Source organism: Cetorhinus maximus, chromosome 9 (assembly GCF_964194155.1).
Source record: "Cetorhinus maximus chromosome 9, sCetMax3.hap1.1, whole genome shotgun sequence".
NCBI lineage: Eukaryota > Metazoa > Chordata > Chondrichthyes > Lamniformes > Cetorhinidae > Cetorhinus > Cetorhinus maximus.
This window is the reverse complement of record NC_135887.1, coordinates 74,247,852-74,269,432: the sequence shown is the minus strand read 5'-3', so window position 1 is coordinate 74,269,432 and position 21,581 is coordinate 74,247,852. Positions and strand designations below refer to the sequence as shown.

Here is a 21,581-nt window from a genome sequence, read left to right as displayed (position 1 = left end):
GCCGCTGTTCGCAATGGGCAAAGTACAGAAAGTACCCAACCAGTCCGTGCTTGCAAAAACATTAGATGTTATTCTGCAATTGGATAACATTTGCTAAATAATCCTCAGTGCGCTAAGAATTACACTGACAACCAATTGAAGATTGTCAGTCAGGCTCGCACTGTGACACATTTGCATGTACTGGAAGTTACATATATTACTGCACAGGGCCCTGTTCCATGCAGACAGAAAGAACATGTACACACATTGCGCCTGTTTCAGATAAACAAAATAAGTGACAGCCATTCGCTGACTCATACCTCAGGGCAATGCCTTTACCAATCAGGGTCAAGCTGCCTAGACTAAATTTCAAACATTGCTTGGCAGTTAACTGTCAGCCACCGTCACTGGTGCATTCTCCATAGCAATGCCTCTACCAATCAGTCCACTTGCCAACCAATCAGCACTCTTTAAACATATAGTATAAATTGTTGTTTTCCCCTTAAATCCTCAAATTCCCCTTTCTCCTCAAATGCGGCAAAAACAATTCATTGGCACCCTGGCATAGGTATGTCAAAGCAGGGGATCTGATTTATCCTGAGTATTTGGGGTGGGGTGGGGTGATGGGGTGAAGGGGAGAGTGGGGTAAAAGTGTGGAAGAGGCCACTATGCTGGGCAACAAGGAAAAAGAAGATTAGCCACTAACCTAATAGATTTCACAATGCAGCCTCTACAGAACCTGTGGCCACAGGGTGTCTGCACCGCCTCCCTTAATGCCATCAGACAAATTGGACACTCGTATTTGTTTTCCAGTGGTGGGTCAAATTCCACATCGTAGCCTTGCATCTCCTCAAACACAGTCTGGGAGTACTGTCCATGGTTGCTGCAATCGTCCCTCGTGCCACTGCTCATAGTACAGCATGAGCTCTGGAATGTGGAATCGCAGCTGCTGTCGCAGTCCATCATGCTCCTGGTAACTGCCAGACGTGGCATACGCTGGCTTCAGTGTGCAGAGCGATTCATCATCCTGTGATGGAAAAGCATTGAGAGAAGATCAGGCACACATAATGGGCATAGTCACTTAGCAAAAGCATTCACTATTAGACTCAGGTTACCTGACAACTACTGCGCAGGTAACCAATACCCAGAGGTATGAAAGCGCAAAGACTTCCTCAGGATTGATTTTCCATGGTGTTTCTCATTAGTAGCATGGTTCTGACGCTTAGCTGTTAAGCTGGGTGGTGCTTAAAAGGCTTGCCCCTTGAATGCTGCTGCTCAGATACTCCCTGTACAGAAGTGATGACAACTGGCCTACCTTGTGGTTAACCAAGTGTTAATTGCTGAGGGGATATGGCAACTGCTCAGAAATCCCTGTCTCCTGCCCTTGAAGAGAGGTTAGGTTACCAAGGTCAGAAATACCAGGAAGTGGCAGCTTTATTTTTATATTTTGTTTCATTTTGAACTGATTAATTTGTACTACATATTAAATTCATAGTTATGGACCATGATTTTTGGTCACACTTTTCTATCAATATTTAACTGATATAAACATTTCGAATTGAAATCCAATATGTAAACAGTTGTTTGTAACAATGTAGTTGCAGGCTCTGAATAGTAGGTGGTGTTATGAAATTTTTGAAGTCTGCCACCTAATACCATTATCATAATGCACTGACGTTAATGAATTATCCATGGGAAACACTACAGGAGATTTATTGTATATGATACGAACTCCCTAAACAGCCTCCAGTTACTCTAATAATTGCAATAACTGGACAATAATTCAGGGAAGTCGAAGCCTCTCTCCTCCTGCCAACCAGTACAAAGAACAACAGAGGTCAGCTTAAGAATTGTGTCCACTCATTAAAAAGGCTGCATTATCCAGAACCCCTGCCAATTCCCCCAAGTGCATGCATCAGAAGCGACTATACCAGCTCTCCATTACGACAAGTGCATCTGTGAGGCTAGTCAAATGTCAAACCACAACTTCAACATTGGCTGCCAACAGGCACCTAGCTCTTAGATCACAGCTCTTCTGCTCTGGCATAAGCACCAGCACAGGCTGGACATATCCGGAGTGCATGTAAAGGGTAAAATTTAAACCACCAGGCAACTTTGCACGCAGGTGCTTCACTTCCTGCCACCTTAAAAGGGACTGCCCTCACTTCATAGTGATTCACTGGTGGTCACGTATTGGAGACATGCCTGAAGTGATATCAGCAAAGGAAAAGCAAAGCGCTCCAGAGATTCTTCCACAATCCTTGGAAGTGTCAAAATACATAGAAATTTTAACCCGTTTTGGTTGTTGTCTTTTCTCTTATCAATCCCCTCTCTTCTAGTTCTCCTGGTTTGAACAGTGAGTGCGTTTTAATCCAAGTACAAGTTAACAACTAGTTTAAACCACCACTGCCCATCCCCTGACCACACCTGCTCTCTACCTCCTCAATGAGCACTGGATCTTTGTTCAAATTTGGCTTCGAAATTCCTGGACTTCTCTGGACATCAAGATTAATTGACTTGGGCAATGGCACGAAACAGGGGACATCGGATTTGCTGCCTGTTGCAGCCAATGGAATTAAATAACAGGCAGCCAATCGATATCGCCTGACTCGAATTTCTAACCCTATGTTTCCGTACCAGGCCATACCAAGACTCAGCCCGTGTATCGGATCTGCTATTCTATTGCTTAAATTTTAAACTTCTCTGGTGAGCCAGGAAGTGGCCTACTGGTTTTTCAGATTCAACGACAGGCTGGTTCCTGGCCAGGGATTCACTTTCCTGGGTAGAAGAACATTCATCCACTGCTTCTGGATCTTATGGTGACCTCCAATTGTGCCACTATTTTTTTTCTGCTATGCAACCAATTCTGCAACATCTTCTGGATTTTCATCCAAAGGCATCCTAAAAATTGTTACATTACTAGGTTTACCTGAGTTTTCCTATGTCCATTCACAGCTGCATTTTGACTGCTGCTCTCGACCCAAATCTATCACATCTACTTCCGCTTCTCTTTTTCCCTCCAAGGCCCCTCTCCCCTGTCATGCTGCTTCCTTAAGAGCGGCAACACCAACCACCCTATCCCACTCTCTTGCCAACCCTCCTGGCCAGTGCACCCAATGAGAGCTAATCTTGTCAATCTCCATCCATTCAATTCATTACTGCTTGCACTAACCCTGGACACTCCACCAGATCTGCTATCACTGTCCCTCTCCAAAATGGCTGTACACTTGTGAACAAGGCACATGTTATCCATAAGCTCACTGTGCTTCAACATCATGGCCTTGACGAAAATCTGGCTGAGGGGGTGAAGCCTCCCCACCTGGTTATACATTCCCCCACTTATCTGCCCAGACTGTCACAGTGGCAGTGTGGTTCTTAGCACCAAATCACACCTTCCTTGGTCTGTCCTTTTCTTCTCAGGCACATTTTCATCCTTTAAGGATCTCACATTGTTCTATCCATCACACCTTTCACTTAAAATCCTCCGCTCTCCATGGTGCACCAAGTACCAGTAAAAGTTTCTCCCCAAATATATTCACTGCTTTCCTCCCCAGTCTCTACAGTGAGTGGCTTCAACTTCCTTCTCATTCATCAGGGTCTCTCTCTTTCCCCTCTGGGTTCAGTGCCCTCCTAACCTCCCTGAATCTCTCTCTCCATATAAACTTCCCAGCGGAGCTCGATGGACACTCGTGGATCTTGCAATTTCAAGGGGCCTCGGCACCATCTTGTCAATCACAGATAAGGCCATCTCTGATCAGCTTTTTGTGCTAATCTCCACCCACCTGGCCTTCCCAATCCTATTTTTTCCTGTGTTCACCCCTGGAAAAACCTCTTCCAATTCCCCTACAACTGCACTTTCAAAATCCTAACAGTCTAGTCTTTCGCCCTCTATTCACCATGATATTCACACCACACGACCCTCTATTCACCACGATATTCACACCACACGACCCTCTATTCACCATGATATTCACACCACACGACCCTCTATTCACCATGATATTCACACCACACGACCCTCTATTCACCATGATATTCACACCACACGACGCTCTATTCACCATGATATTCACACCACACGACCCTCTATTCACCATGATATTCACACCACACGACCCTCTATTCACCATGATATTCACACCACACGACCCTCTATTCACCATGATATTCACACCACACGACCCTCTATTCACCATGATATTCACACCACACGACCCTCTATTCACCATGATATTCACACCACACGACCCTCTATTCACCATGATATTCACACCACATGACCCTCTATTCACCATGATATTCACACCACACGACCCTCTATTCACCATGATATTCACACCACACAAGTACCAGGCAATGACCGTCCCCAACGAGAGAATCTAACTACCTTCCCTGAACATTCCATGGCAGCTCCTCCTTAAAAACCATCACTGAATCCCCCTCCATCAACATCCTGGGGGGTTACCATTAATCAGAAAATTAACTGGCCCAGCCATATAAATACTGCAAGTCGAAGGTTGGGAATTCTGTAGCGAGTAACTCACCTCTCGACTTCCCAAAGCCTGTCCACAAGGCACAAGTCAGGAGCGTGATGGAATGATCTCCACTTGCCTGGATGAGTGCAGCTCCCACAACACTCAAGAAGCTTGACACAATCCAGGGCAAAGCAGCCCGGCTGAGAACACCAGCAGCCCCAAGTTTCCCTCCAAATCACACACCCACCCTCACTTGGAAATAAACCATCAATCTTGTGCTTTTGCTGGGTCTCCATCCCTAGCGCTTCTGTGGGTGTACCTCCACCATATGGGCTCAATGGTTTAAGGTAACAACACACTATCATCTTCAAGGGCAATTAGGGATGAGCCTTGCCATTGATGCCCACATCCCATGAATGGACATTTCTGCAGCTACCAATCTGCTTAACCAAAACCTCCCCTTCATCTTCAATGCCCCAGTCCCCACTAAAGCCATTACTCACCCTAGCCATTTTCACAGTACAGCTCTCACCTCCAGCCCTTGAAGTCCAAGAGACGCAGACTTAAAAGGATATGTTAGACAACCGTTATAGCCAAGCTCCGCCAAATCTGGCTGGACCACATAAAGCACCATTGAGTGCTGCAGTCTATTCCACAATCATCCTGGAATACAAAGATAATTCCCGATTCTTTTGGCCACTGAAAAGCATCTTCTTAAACCCCTCTCATGTCTCCTTCACCCACATCTCCAACATGCATGAGGGGTTTATGGACTTTTTTAGCAGTAAGATTATCATCCAATCAGAACATATGGCCTTAAGAAATAGCAGTAGGCCTCTGAGCCTTCTCCACAATTCAACACCATGGCTGCTTGTACTCAACTTCTTCATCCCACACTATCCTTATACCCTGCGATTCCCTTACTATCTAAAAATCTACTGATCTCTGTCTCGAATATACTCGACAATACTGCCGTTTATCTCCCTTCCACTAGCCCACCAAGTCAAGCTACCTCTAAGGCTCCCCCATGCCCTAGCCCTGAACTCATAACTTTCTCCAGTTTCTCTATGGCCTCCCCTCATGCTCTCTCTGAACTCATGTGCCCATGAGACCCAACTCCTGCTCTCTCAACATTATTCCCACTAAAATCCCTTCCCAGCTCCCATGTTAGTTGATATTGTTAACTGTTTTCTCTCTTTAGGTGCTGTGCCCTCGCCTTCAAATTTACCATCATCACCCTTCTCAATAAAAATGACTGACTCCTCTATCATTGCAAACTATCGCCTCATCTGCAACCTTATTTCCCTTTTTAAAGTACTTTAGCACACAGTAGCCTCCCAAATCCCTGCCCACATTTCCCACAACTCCACATTTGAATCCCTCCAGTCAAGTTTCCATCCCCCACCATAGTACCAAAACTGCTCTTAGCAAAGTCAGAAATAATATCCTAAATGACTGTGACCATGGTAAACTACTCCTCCTTGTCCTTCTCGGAACTGTTTGGAGCCTCTCTCCCAATGCCTCTCCACCACCACCCCCAGCAGGGCAAGAGTGCACTCACCTGGTGCCATTCTTACCTATCTAATCATAGTCAGAGAATCACCTACAAAAGCTTCCCTTGCTCCTTAGCTCTTGGCTCCTTCCTATTTCTCAACTACATGCTGCTCCCTCAGCAACATCATCCCAAAATGTAGCGCTTTGAACATGTACACCGATGACACCCAGCTAAACCTCATTCATTATTAAGGTTACTGCTTTTAATGATATATATTAATGACTTAGATGCACAGGGCAAATTTCAAAATTTACAGTTGACACAAAATCTCGAACTATTGTGAATTCTGGGGATAGTGATAGACTCCAAGGGGACAGGCTGGTGGATTGGGCGGGCACATTGCAGATGAAACTTAAGGCAGTGAAGTGTGAATTGATACACCTTGGTAGGAAGAACAAACAGAGGTAATAGAAAAAGAGACAGTACAATTCTAACGAGGGTACAGGAACAGAGGCAGGCAAATCATTGAAGGCAATAGTGCAAGTTGAGAATGTGGATAAAAAGGTTCAGGATGCTTGACTTTCTAAATAGAGTCAGAGTGCAAAAGCAAGGAAATTATGGTGAACCTTTATAAAACACTGCTTCAGCCTGAACTGGAGGATTGTGTCCAATTCTGGGAACCACGTTTTAGTAAGGCTGTGGAAGCTTTTCGATCCTGCATAGAATCAAGATCATCCAAAACTCTGCTGCCCACGTCCAGACTTGCAACAAGTCCCATTCACCCATCACCCTGCCCTCACAGAGCACACTGGCTCCTAGTAGAGCAATGTCTTGATTTCAAAATTTTCATCCTTGTTTTCAAATTTCTTCATGGGCTCACCCTCTCCATTATCTCTAAACTCCTCCAGCTTCACAACCAAGAATACCGGAGCTCCTACAATTCTGGCCTGTTGAATCCATCTGATTTTGATCATTTCACTAGCAGTGGGCATCCTTTCAGCTCCCAAGGCCCTAAAGCTCTGGAATTCCCTCCCTCTTTCCTCTCTTAAGACACTATTTAAAACCTACCTCTTCGGCCAAGCTTCTGGTCACCCATCCCAATATCTCCTTGTCTGCCTGGGTGTCAAATATCGTTTGATATCACTTCAGTGAAGTCTCTGGAATTTTTTTCTACTGTTGAACACATTTTATATAAATACAGCTCATTTTTGTTTACAAAACTTGCTCTGGAATCACATTTCTTTAACCAAAAGAGGCCCCATCATTGCTTCCATTTTCTCTCTCATCTTCACCTCACTTGACCTTTCTCTTGTCAATCCTATCACCAATTCCACTGACAACTCGTACTAAATCTATGGGTTCTGATCCATGTTTCACGCACAAGCTTGATAGCAAATTTTAACAGCCTAACTGAATGCAGCAGCAGTGAGCCACAATAGGGTGTTTAAGCGATCAAAAGCGAGAATCCTGGCTGAAGTTTTCTCCCCTCCATAGCCCAGGTGTACACAACTATACTGCCCCTGCAGCTGCACAGGTTCAAGCCAGCTAACTTTACGTCAGTCAGGAACAGAATTGAATCTTCCGTGCCACATTGCATGATATTACACAATTATACAGAGCTGTCAACGTAACTCTTCAAATACTAACTCAGTCCAGAGGCCATGCTTATTTTGGGCAGAGTTGTCACCATCTTTGTAAACTTTTCCTTTTTTGCTCAGAGCAGTTTTTAGAACTGGCAGAACTTTAGGATGTGGTTTAATGGAACATCACCTCTTTCCGTTAGTCTACGGTTCAATTCACCTCGAAAGCGTCACTTCCGCCCACAGTACAAGCCCAGTCTTCACCATAATGCAAGTTCTTATATTACACGGCTGACGTGGAACACAGTTTTACTTACAACCCAACATAGTGAATATGGAACACCAAAATGTAAGTTAGTGTGTTCCTTATTCACTGTGTATTGTGTCTATATATAAAATGAATTGCGATCTACATTTCCTACATTACAACAGTGACTACACTTCAAAAGTACTTCATTAGCTGGAAAGTGCTTTGGGATGTCCTGAGGTCATTCAAGGTGATGTATAAATGCAAGTCTTTCTCTTTGCTTACAAATAAAATAGAGCTAGTGTGGAACACTATTTTACACACATCCAATATGGCTCAGGTTATTATAAACAGGTAATCTGGGACACATGCTGTCTACAATATATTGAAAAATTTTACATGCACACACTCTTCCTCCCAACTGTTTCCATTCTACATTCCCAAGTCTGTGTTAAAGTTTGGGGTACAGTGGTGTTGGTCATTCCCTTAAGTTGCTGAGCGTCATCTGGTCCAGTGTGTGCCCGTAGTGGTCAATAACTAACTTTGTAATCATTGGTTGAGTAGGACCCCTTATGACCTGAGCATGGAAGAGATATCTTTCACACATATCCCTGCGTGCTTCTCAACCTCTGTCCTAGAACCAACAAGGGGCCAGGCCATATTAGATGCAGTAATGAGCAATAAGCCAGTTTAGCCAACAGGTTCATGGTCTATGAACATATATCTCTTAATCAAAGTATGATCGAATTCAACACTATGTTTGAAAAGAGAGAAAACCAAAATATCTACTAAGATTCTAGATTTAGTTAAGGCCAATTTCAACGGGATGAGTCAGTCAGAAACGGTCCACAGTAAACTGAGCAAATCTGTTAATGGGTGAAACAGCGCAAGATCAGTGGGAGATTTCAAAGACTTTAATGGCTTACAAACCTGTTTGCAAAAGGTTCAAGAGTTCTACTTGCCAAAAGAAACAGCCATGGATGACTGAAGAGGTAAACGACAGCAATAAACCAAAAGAAAAAGCATACAAGAATGTAAAAAATAGCACAGCTCCTGGCAAATGGGAAAGAATCAAAGAACAGCAAAAGGGACGGAACAGCTTGTAAAAACTACACAAAGAGCGCACAAAAGGAAACTTGTAAGGAATATCAAAATGAACACAACAAACTTTTACAATTATATTATTAGGACAAAGCAGCATTATGAGCAATGTGGCCCTTCCAAATCTAACAATGGTAACATCGTAAATGAAAATCAAGAAATTGTGGACATGTTAAATAATAACTTGGCGTTAATAGTTAAAGTATGCCAGATGTCCCAAGGAAACTAATATTGAATCAGAGATGGGGTCTCTGCAAAATTGATAAACAAATTAATGATAATAAAGAAAATAAAGAGTGACAAATCCCAAGGATAGTTTTCATCTCAGGAAGTAGGTGAGGACATTCCTGATGTCCTAACTATAATCTTCTAAAGTTCTCTTGATTCAGTGACCGTTCCTTTAGACTGGAAAACTTCACACTGCACTCTGCTATTTAAGAAAGGTGAGAAACCAGGGAATTATAGATCAGTTAGCCTATCATCTGCTGTTGGGAAATTGAAAGGATCTAAAAGGATAGAGTGATGGAACACCTTGAAAATTTTAAACTAGTCAAAAAGAGCCATCAAGGATTTGTAAACGTTAAGTCCTACCTGGCAAATCTGACAATGTTTTGATGAGGTGACTGTAGTAGTAAACAGGGGAATGTCTATGGATGTTATGTATATGGACTGTTAGCTAAAATTAAAGTCTCATGGAATTGAGGGGAAATCATTCACCTGGTTAGGAAATTGGCTGGGCAGAAGGTGATAGACAGTAAGGATAATAGGCAGTTACTCTAATTGGCAGGATGTGACTAATGTTGTCCCACAGGGATCTGTGTGGGAACCTCAACAGTTCACCATATTCATTAACAATTTAGGTGATGGGATCAAAAAGCCACATATCCAAATTTGCTGATGAAACAAAGATAGGTGGTATTGTAAGCATAAAATTACAAAGAGATATTAATAGATTAAGTGAACGGGCAAAATTATGCCAAATGGATTTCAATGTAGGCAAGTGTGAGGTCATCCACTTTGGACCCAAAAAGCAGAAGTGGGTGTATTTCTTTAAATTGTGAAAAGCGAGATGCAATAGAGATCCAAAGAGACTTAAGACGTCTATGTATATAGATAAAAATGTTATGAACAGGCACAAAAAATGATCAAAAAGGCTAATGCAACGCTGGTCTTTATATGTAGAATACAAAGGGGTAGAAGTCATGCTGGCTAGACCTGTCTGGGGTACAGTTTTGGGCATCACACCTCAGGAAGGATAGATTGGCTCAGAAGAGTGCAGCACAGATCTACTAGAATGACATCCAGACTACAAAGGTTAAATTAGGAAGAGAGAGCACACAAACTAGGGACGTAGTTCCTGGAATTTAGGAAGTTAAGGGTGATTTGATCAAAGTTTTCAAGACATTAAAGGGGAACTTAACAGGGTAAATTGAAAATACTTCCGGTGGTTGGGGGCCTAAAAATGAGGGCCAGGCCATTCAGGAGCAAAGTTAGACGACACTTCTATATGCAAAGGGTGGTAGAAGCTTGCTTCTTTCTTCCACAGCCAGCAGTTGATGCCAGATTGATTACTGATCTTTAATCTGAGATTGATGGATTTCTGGTAACCTGAGGTATTAAGGGATATGAGGCAAAGGTGGGGATAGGTCACAGATCAGCCACAATCTTAGTGAATGGTGGAATAGGCTCAGGAAGCTAAATAATCTATTCCAGTCCCGATGTCACTTTCTGAGGTGAACTGAGCTTGACAAAACAAGGTCAAATGTAAATTATTAAACTGCTCTATTTGACAAAAAGTAAATATATGGAACAATCAAAGCAAATCCCGCTTAACTCTTTTTTCTCTCATCCGAAAATGGGAAGAAATAATAAATCACTCACTTGTCCCTTTCTTGGTTACAATGCTTTTGACACTACCTATCTCAGTATATCTCACTGTAAATACACTGGCGACCTGCACATTTGCTTCCAGCTCTGGATCTCAGGCTTCAATCACACAGTTTCTTGTACTAAGGCCTGATTGCCCAGCTATGCCTTTGTGTTCTGTTCTCTGTGTTCCCAGCCAAGTATGAGGGTTACAGCTGACGCTGACTTCCTCCCAGACAGCAACTTACTAACACATCCATCAATAAAATAAAACCAGCTACCTGTCTTCCATGTTCTCGGGCTGTGGATTTAAGGAAAACATCTCCAGATGTTCTCAAAGTGAACAGGAGCCATCTTAAGAGGCCAGATATGAGACAACCAGAGCAGGTGATAAGCTGGCGTGTTCCACAAACTGGTCTGTCTTGCTTCAATACACATCTCGAATCCACTTTGCTTTAAAATGCTTACAAATAACTCAATCCTAAAATCCTTTCCATTTAGAAAAAGAAAATCTTGAAATGGCATATTTATGATGGAAACTACCCATATCAACTTATCAGGCTTATCAAAGGTAGGTAGGAAAGTAATTGAGAGGAGGACATAAAGAGTTTACAAAGAGATTCAGATAGGTTAAGAGTGGGCAAAGATTTGGCATATGGAGTGTAATGTGGGAAAATTTGTCCACTTTGGCAGGAAGAATAGAAAAGCAGTAAATTAGTTAAATGGCAAAAGATTGTGGTACAGAGGGATCTGGGTGTCCTGGTACGTGAATCACAAAAAGTTAGAATGCAGGTAGACCAAATGATTAGGAAGACAAATGGAATGTTGATGTTTATTGCAAGGGGAATGAGATATAAAAGTAGGGATGTTTTGCTACAATTGTACAGGGCATTGGTGAGACCACATCTGGAATATTGCTGTTTTGTACAGTTTTGGTTTCCTTACTTGAGAAAGGATATAATATTTTTAGAAGCAGTTCAGTGAAGGTTCACTTGACTGATTCCTTGGATGAAGGGGTTTTTTTAATGAGGAAAGGTTGGACCGGTTGGGCCTGTATCCATTGAAGTTTAGAAAAATGAGAGGTGATTGTATTGAAATATATAGAATCCTGATAGGAATTGACAGGATGGATGCTAAGAGGAGGGTGTTTCCCTTTGTGGGAGAGACTAGACCTAGTGGACACTGTTTAAAAATAAGTGGTCTCCCATTTAAGACAGAGATGAGAATTCTTTTCTTCTCTCATAGGGTTGCAGGTCTGTGGAATTCTCTTCCCCAGAGAGCAGTGGAGGCAGGGTACATTTATTGAATATATTTGAATTAGATAGATTCTTGATCGACAAGGGAGTCAAAGAGTTTAGAGGCAGACAGGAAAGTGGAGTTGAGGCCACAATCAGATCAGCCATGATCTTATTGAATGACGGAGCAGGCTTGATGGGCCAAATGGCCTACTCCTGCTCCTAATTCGTATGTTTGCATGTTATGTTCGTATAATCACACCCTTGGCCACTGCAGCCTTTCTCTATTGGTGGGAGGACACAATTCAAGGATGACGAATATATATAAGCAGCTTCCGTTATAAATGTAGAACTTATAACGGAATTACAATAATGAGAAAATGTATGACTTTAAAACAGGGGTTGAGTTACAGATCTTAATTTAAACATCAGCAGTCCTCCAATCACACTTCATCAAAGACTACACCCAATCTTTGAATCTCCATGTTCAGTGCTTCAGAAACTCAGCATAATATATCTGTATATGTTTCTGCATGCTTCAATATAAACACTGAACATCTCCTGTTATGGGCACAAAGGACTGAGGAGCAAGAGCAGACCTTTCAGCTCTTCGAGCCTGCTCCGCAATTCAATGGCTGATCTGGTTGTGTCTCAACTCCACTTTTTCCCCCCCCCAAACCCTTGATTCCCTTGTCTAGTCTTTTGCCATGTTACACTTTCACGGTCCTCAGTCATTAGATGTTCCATTGTTCAGAAAGCAACCTCCAACACATTAACATGGTCCACTTATTACAAGTTGGCATTCACTTATTACAAGATGCTTCAGTTCCCCAAATATATGACAATATTCCATTGTCACAGAGTTTCCACAGTCCTTGAATGCAGCCAGCATTCCAACCTCTGTGCTTGGACAGCGGGAAGGTAAACAGCAATAAGGTTAACTCCACCAGTCCCGCCCGGCCAGCCTGCTGAGGCTGCCTGTTTGCTCTCTCCCTGGCATTTGATGAATCTTTTTAAAATCTCCTCTTCACCTTCGCAGTCAGGTTTTACACTCTATAGCACGTTAAAGGAATTGAATTGGCTGAAGACTGGCACGTGTGATGGCAGTGAACCCTAAGAGAAGGCCTAAAAGGAAGGTTGTAATTGCTGCAGCTTTGCCTTTTGCACTCACATGCTGGGCTCCACCATCTTTGAGGATGGGAATGTCATTGGAGCCTCCACCTCCTGTAAGGTGCTTGGTTCATCATCTGATATAGTGGAGTTTTGGAGCTTTGGCCTGATCCATTGGTTGTGGGATCGCTTCGTCTGTAGCATGCTGCTTTTGTGGTTTAGCATGCATGTAGTCCTGTGATGTACCTGCAACAGGTTGGCACTTTATTTTCAGCTGCCTCAGCCAGGCTCTTCTACACTTCCTTACTGCTGCCAACCCTCAGGACCATGCACAAATGCTCCACTTCCTTTCATCGCTAGATTAGAGCTCTATAAAACTCGTAAACCCTGCACACTATCTTGCCTTACCAATGGTAAGAGCAAAAAGTTAATTTATATCGCTAAAGGAATGTGTGTAAAAACGTCACATAGTTTTCAACAAATTACGGACAAAATTGTGGAATACAATCTCCAAAGCACCAGTAAAAATTCCAGTATATCACCTGTGGAAGGAGCTCTAATTTTTATAAAATAGCTCTGCCCTGACTTGCCCTGTGCATGCTACAGAAATTTTGCATAATGCACAATCTTCATGCAACACTTTCCCATGACACTTGGTTGATTTGATAGAACAGCATTTGACTTATCCAGTCACCGTAAATCAGAGGCCTGGATTACATGTTATATGGTTTGGCGTCTCAATTGTTATAAACCAGCATATGCTTCAATTCCCGAGGACAATGCGGCAGAAAATCTGACGGCTACGTATAAAAATTTTTGCAACCTGTGTGCACTTGCCACTCGCTGACACTTCTATAAAATTAAGCTTTCGCCATCATGTTATGGACCAGCTCAGAGTAAAACAGCAGCACATCAAAATTGAATAGCGACAAACCGAAGCAGCTGCGGCAAAGCCGTAACGAAATTATGAAGCCAATCAGAACCAATACTTTCAAAAGAACACATGGAAAAGGCAAATCAGCAAGGGTTCTCTAATGCTTTTTGAAAATGCAAAATGATCCCATTTCTATTTCTCAGAAACTGAAATTTCCAATGATAAAATTAAGCAAGACGTATTTTCAGAATAACATGATTAAATTTGTCTGCTGAATTCTCTTTTGCATCTTTAATTAAAGTTTTAATCGCAAGGCCTATGCAGTACACACTGGTTTTCAGTTTCAAAGCCCTAGGTTTTGATCATATATTTTCACCTAGAACAAGTGAAGGGATGTAGCATTTGCACATCATGCTTAAAGGAAAGGGTATGGGAGAGAGGGATGAAAATTAAGGAGGGGGTATGAAGGAGGGGGAAAGGCTAGGAAAATAGGTCCATCTGCAACCTACTAAAATGGAATATAACACAAGGTATTCTTTCCCACAGCTGCCTAACACTGTCAAAATGGTGAACATTTCTGAGCCACAGTCTGAAAGCAATGAGCACATTCCAAGCTACAAAGATTATTGACCTAACAGCAATTACACTGCGATTGCTTAAGTCTTTATCCTAACAGTGAAAAAGAGATGAAAGCCAGACAGGCTTGTTGTTGGCCCCAATCTTGAGTTCAAGAATGCAAAGCAATTATTCTCTGGTAACAAAACAAAAACAGAATTACCTGGAAAAACTCAGCAGGTCTGGCAGCATCGGTGGAGAAGAAAAGAGTCGACGTTTCGAGTCCACAGGACCCTTCAACAGAACTATTATTCTCTGGTACCTGGCGCCCCTCCCCCACCATACACTTCAGAACACACCGTGCACTACAACGTATGATTCTCTGTCTTACCGTGAGCAGTACCACTGGAGAGCTACTGTTATAGAGTGACATAAAAACAGTACATCTGGCCCAGGACTTCACTCATCACACTTCACAAATCACAGTGCAGTTGTCATACTTTGCTACAGATCTTTAGCAAAGGATAAAAGCCAGTCAATTCCTGCTCAAGTGCTTCCGATCTGAAGGCTGCAAAATAGACAAGAATTTTACATTTTTCCATGTTCACGGAATCATGGATCAGAGAAGGCAGCCATTCAGCCCACGTTCCAGCTATTTGAAACAAATTATAATTTATGTAATGTCTTTAATGTAATAAATTATTGCAAGGCATTTCACAGAAACAGTATAAAACAAAATTTGACACTAAGCTACATGAGGCAGTTGGGCAGATAATCAAGAACTTGGATAAAGGGTAGGTTTTAAGGAGCATCCTAAAAGAGTAGGCAGAGGTACTGAGGCGGAGAGGTGTAGGAGGGGGTTCCAGAGCTTCCGGCCTTGACAACTAAAGGCCTGTCCGTTGAAAGTGGAGCAGTTAAAATTACTACGTTCATAAGGCCTGAATTAGATGCGCGGATATCTCAGACAATTGAGGTGCTGGAGGAGATTACAGAGATGGGAAGGGGGAACGCTATGGAGGGATTTGCAAACAAGATGAGAACTTTAAAGTCAAGATGTTGCTTAACCAGGGACGAATGTAGGTCAGCAAGTGCAGGAAGAGTTAGTTAATTAGCCTCTCTACCCCCTGTTTTTCCCATAGTGCTGTAAATTTTGCCATTTCAAGGAGATATCCAATTCCCTTTTGGAAGATACAACTGAATCTGCTTTCACCATTCTTTCAGGCAGTGCATTTCAGATCATAACTTGCTGCACAAAACAATTTCTCTTCATCTCCCCACAGGTTTCTTTTGTCAATTATTTTAAATCTGTGCCCTCTGATTACTTAGCCTCCTGCCACAAGAAATGGTTTCTCCTTATATACTCTATCAAAACTCTTAATAGTTTTGAACATCTCCATCAAATCTCACTCTAACCTTCCATGCTGAAAATAGTTCCAGTTCTCTAGTTTCCCCTCAGTCATTAATCCCTGCCTTTATTCTGGCAAATTTCCTCTGCACCCTCTCAATGGACACTCCATTCTTCATCAAGTATGATTCCAGAAGTGAATTCAATAGACTACCTACTACCAATGGGGCCTAGTCAGTGACTGCCAAAAGTTACCCACTGTTTAACCTCAGGAATTCATAAGTAGCTCAATTTAACCGCAGATAAAAGCAAAATACTGCAAATGCTGGAAACCTGAAACAAAAACAGAAAATGCTCGAAAAACCCAACAGGTCTAGCAGCATCTATGGAGAGAAACAGAGTTCACGTTTCGAGTCCGTATGACCCTTCTTCAGAGCTGAAGAGAAGTGGAACTCCCTTTTGAGTACCAGCATTGTGGGTGGTTCCCGTCAAGGCCGTCAGCGCTGCAAAAAGTGTCCCATTTACAAGGAAACTTGCATGGAACCAACTGCAATCACACTCCAATCCTGAGCTTCTCAGTGATCTGAGACTTGAGGCTGCTGTACTTTGAATGATAGGTTACCCCATGATGAATTGGAAGCTGAGGTGCAGGCCAAAGGGCAGAGTACAGGAGGGCTGAACACTCAACATTGACATTGTATACATTCCCTTGGCCTGCCTCCCCTCCCCTGGTTGAAGGGCGAGTAAGAACAATACACCTTGAGGTCTGTCACTCGTTTTTTAAACCTTACAAAATATTGTCAAGCCCAGCCCTGGCACCAGCAGCAGTGCTGCATGGTGCGCCAATTCTAAAATTATCCTCATTTTCAGATCCCTCCATGGCCTCTGTCCTCCCCATCTCTAACCTATTCCAGCTCTATATTCCTCCAAGATATCTGCATTCCTCCAATTCTGGCCTCTTGTGCATCCCCGATTTTAACTGCTCCCCATTGGCAGCCATGTCTTCAGCTGCCAAGGCAATTTTTTTTCTAAACCTCTCCACCACTATATCTTCCTAAAACCCTTTGACCAAGCTTTTGATCATCTGCCCTAATGTCTCCTTATGTGACTCAGCATCAAATGTTTGTTTGATAATGTGCCCGTGAACCATCTTGGGACATTTTATCATGTTAAAGGCACTATATAAATGCAAGTTGCTGTTCTTGTGCAAGGACAAACATTTATCTCCAAGAATATACTAACCAAATGGTAACAGTGCTTTATGTAGGGAATGAGCAAAGCAGCAAGGTGCAGAATGATCTTAAGTGGACAGCAGGCAGCAAAGTGTGCACCAATAATATTTTAAGTTGAATACGAGTGTGGATAAGCCCCTCTTCCACCTGGAGAAGTGCTTTCTACAGTCCCAATGTTCTAAAATCAGATACCCAGCTGAGCCATAAAGGCAAGTCTCCATCCATGGACCAACCTGCAGAAGATAAAGGTGCTGTTTTGAAGCAGATTCTTGACTAATCCCTCCTTCTCCTTCGTTCCCCCCCTCCTCTTCTCCCCCGCTCCTACCCCCCTTCCCACTACTGCCCCCACTTGCCCATTCTGCCCCATCATCTCCCCCTCCCCCCTGCCCCCATCCTCTCCCCGCCTCCTTCTGCGCCCCCACCCTCCTCCTTCTGCCCCCCCACCCTCCTCCTTCTGCCCCCCCACCCTCCTCCTTCTGCCCCCCCACCCTCCTCCTTCTGCACCAACCTCCTTCTGCCCCCCACCTCCCTCCTTCTGCCCCCCACCTCCCTCCTTCTGCCCCCCACCTCCCTCCTTCTGCCCCTACCATCCTACTCCTGCCCCCCTCCCTACCCTGCTCCTGCCCCCTACCCTCCTGACCCTCCTCCTTCTATCCCCTACCATCCTCCTCCTGCCCCCTCCCTACCCTCCTCCTGCCCCCTCACTATGCTCCTCAAGCCGCCATCCCTACTATCCTCCTGCACCTCTAACCACCCGACCCTCCTCCTTCTATCCCCCACCCTCCTCCTGCTGCCCCCCACCTACCTTCCTCCTGCTGCCCCCCTATCTATCCTCCTCCTTCTGCTCCCCCCCACCCTTCCTTCTGCGTCCCCCCCTACAGCTCCACCACCCACCTCCTTCTGCTGCCCTCGTATCTTCCCTCTTCTGCCCCACTCACCCCCTCCTTCTGCCGCCCCCCCGCCCTCCTCCTTCTGCCGCCCCCCCCCGCCCTCCTCCCTCTGCCGCCCCCCCCGCCCTCCTCCTTCTGCCGCCCCCCCACCCCCCTCCTTCTGATGCCCACCCTCCACCCCCCTCCTTCTGATGCCCACCCTCCACCCCCCTCCTTCTGATGCCCACCCTCCACCCCCCTCCTTCTGATGCCCACCCTCCACCCCCTCCTTCTGATGCCCACCCTCCACCCCCTCCTTCTGATGCCCACCCTCCACCCCCCTCCTTCTGATGCCCACCCCCCACCCCCCTCCTTCTGATGCCCACCCCCCACCCCCCTCCTTCTGATGCCCACCCTCCACCCCCCTCCTTCTGATGCCCACCCTCCACCCTCCTCCTTCTGATGCCCACCCTCCACCCTCCTCCTTCTGATGCCCACCCTCCACCCTCCTCCTTCTGATGCCCACCCCCACCCTCCACCTTCTGATACCCACCCCCCACCCCCCTCCTTCTGATACCCACCCTCCACCCCCCTCCTTCTGATGCCCACCCTCCACCCCCCTCCTTCTGATGCCCACCCTCCACCCCCCTCCTTCTGATGCCCACCCTCCACCCCCCTCCTTCTGATGCCCACCCTCCACCCCCCTCCTTCTGATGCCCACCCTCCACCCCCTCCTTCTGATGCCCACCCTCCACCCCCCTCCTTCTGATGCCCACCCTCCACCCTCCTCCTTCTGATGCCCACCCTCCACCCTCCTCCTTCTGATGCCCACCCTCCACCCCCCTCCTTCTGATGCCCACCCCCACCCTCCACCTTCTGATCCCCACCCTCCTCCTTCTGATGCCCACCCTCCTCCTTCTGATGCCCAGCTCCTCTCCCTCTCCCTCCAACACGGACACTCGGCTGCTTCTGACTAACCTCTTCCTCCGCCGGACTCCGGGCTCTGTTTACACAATTCTCACTCTCTCTAAACACCATTTCCGGTAGCGGCACAACTCAGGGGCCCAGGTCCCAATTCAGCCGAAATACCAGGCCGGCCTCCCAAGGCAGCCCCACCAGCTGGGATTCCCGGGTACTGCAGCTAACCGCGCAGAAAACGAGGCTTCAGGGCCCAGCACCCCCGCTCCCCAACAACCTCAACTCCCACCCCCTCTCCCCGCCAAACGCCTCAACCCCGACCCCCACCTCCCGCAACCCCCGCCCCACCCCCCCCAACCCCCACCCCCTCCCCCCCCCCAACCGCCACAACTCCCCCCCCAACCCCCGCCCCTCCCCCCAGCAGCCTCAACCCCGACCCCTTCCTCCCCAACCGCCACAACTCCCCCCCCCAACAGCCTCAACCCCGACCCCATCCCACCCAACCCCCGCCCCTCCCCCAACCGCCACAACTCCCCCTCTCCCCACCAACCACCTCAGCTCCCTCCCCACCCCCTCAACCGCCTCAACGCCCTCCCCACCCCCTCAACCACCTCAACTCCCTCCCCAACCGCCTCAACTCCCTCCCCACCCCCCCAATCGCCTCAACTCCCTCCCCATCCCCCAACCACCTCAACTCCCTCCCCACCCCCAATCGCCTTAACTCGCTCCCCACGCCCCTAATCGCCTCAACTCCCTCCACATCCCACAACCACCTCAACTCCCTCCCCAATCGCCTCAACTCGCTCCCCATGCCCCAACCACCTCAAATCCCTCCCCAGCCCCTCAACCACCTCCCCACCCCTCCATCCGCCTCCCCACCCCCCCAACCACCTCAAATCCCTCCCCACCCACCAACCACCTCAAATCCCTCCACTGCCCCTCAACCACCTCAACTTCCTCCCCTCCCCCAACCGCCTCAACTCCCAACCCCTCCCCAACCACCTTAACTCCCTCCCCACCCCCCCAACCACCTCAACTCCCTCCCCAACCCCCCACCACCTCAACACCCTCTCCAACCCCCACCACCTCAACTCCCAACCCCTCCCCCCAACCACCTCCCCACCCCTCCAACCACCTCAACTGCATCCCCCTCACCCCCAACCACCCCCCCAACCACCTCAACTCCCTCCCCACCCCCCAACCGCCTCAACTACCACCCCCTCCGCCCCAACAGCCTCATCTCCCAACCCCTCCCCCCAACCACCTCAACTCCCTCCCCACCCCCCAACCACCTCAACTCCCTCCCCACCACCCCCAACCACCTCAACTCCCTCCCCACCACCCCCAACCACCTCAACTCCATCGCCACTCCCCCTTCCCCAACAACCTCAACACCCACTCCCCCCTCCCCAACAACCTCAACTCCCTCCTCAATCCCCCTTCCCCAAAAATCTCAACACCCACTCGCACCGACCCCAACAACCTCAACACCCACTCCCCCCTCCCCAACAACCTCAACACCCACTCCCCCGTCGCCAACAACCTCAACACCCACTGCCCCCTCCCCAACAACCTCAACTCCCTCTCCACCCAACCTCATCAACCTCAACTCCCACTCTGCTCCCAACAGGTTTAACTCCTTCTCCACTCCACCACTCCCCAAAAACCTCAACTCCCACTCCCACATCCCCAACAACCTCAACTCCCACTCCCCCTCCCCAACAACCTCAACTGCCACTCCACCCTCCCCAACAACCTCAACACCCCTCCCCTCCCCATCAACCTCAACACCCTCTCCGCCCCCCCGACCCCAACAACCACAACTCCCTCTCCCCGCTCCCCAACAACCTCAATTCCCACTCCCCCCTCCCCAACAACCTCAACTCCCACCCCTTCCCTCCCCAACAACCTCAACTCCCTCTCCGCACCGCCAACCCCAACAACCTCAACTCCCTCTCCCCCCTCCCCAACAACCTCAACTCACACTCAGCACCCCCAACAACCTCAACTCCCTCTCCCCCCAACCCAACAACCTCAACTCCACTCCCCCCAAACCCAACAACCACAACTCAAACTCCCCCCTCCCCAACAACCTCAACTCCAACTCCACCCCCCTCCCAAGAACCTCAACACCCACTCCACCCACTCTCCCAACAACCTCAACTCACACTCCACCGCCCCAACAACCTCAACTCCCACTCCACCCCCCCAATAACCTCAACTCCCACTCCACCTCCACAATAACCTCAACTCTTACTCCACCCCCCCAATAACCTCAACTCCCACTCCACCCCCCAATAACCTCAACTCCCACTCCACCCACTCCAACAACCTCAACTTCCACTCCAGTCCCTCTCCTAACAACCTCAACCCACACTCCACCCCCACTCTAACAGCCTCAACTCCCACACCATCCCCCCTCCAACAACTTCAACTCCCAATCCCCCTCCCCCACAACCTCAACTCCCACTCCACTCCCGTCCCCCACAACCTAAACTCGCACTCCACCCCTCCCCAACAACCTCAACTCCCACTCTCCCCAAACCCAACAACCTCAACTCCCACTCCCCCTCCCCAACAACCTCAACTCCCACTCCACCCTCCCTCCGCAACAACCTCAATTCCCACACCCCCCACCCCAACAACCTCAACTCCCACTCCACCCTCCCCAACAACATCAACTCTCACCCCTTCCCTCCC

The 21,581-nt window shown here is 46.9% G+C and overlaps 1 protein-coding gene across 1 annotated transcript in view; it reads right to left on the bottom strand.

Moving 5' to 3' along the window:
- The window catches only part of traf6 (TNF receptor-associated factor 6), a 52,994-nt gene extending 33,934 nt beyond the window's left edge, over positions 1 to 19,060 (bottom strand). The window contains exons 1-4 of the mRNA XM_078548874.1: positions 18,942 to 19,060; positions 17,105 to 17,327; positions 14,909 to 15,085; positions 686 to 1,006 (exon numbers count right to left, since the gene is read on the bottom strand). Coding sequence (XP_078405000.1) covers positions 686 to 972 — 287 coding nt within the window. The 5' untranslated portion in view covers positions 973 to 1,006; positions 14,909 to 15,085; positions 17,105 to 17,327; positions 18,942 to 19,060. The remainder of the gene's footprint in view (positions 1 to 685; positions 1,007 to 14,908; positions 15,086 to 17,104; positions 17,328 to 18,941) is intronic.
- Positions 19,061 to 21,581: the final 2,521 nt, after the last annotated feature.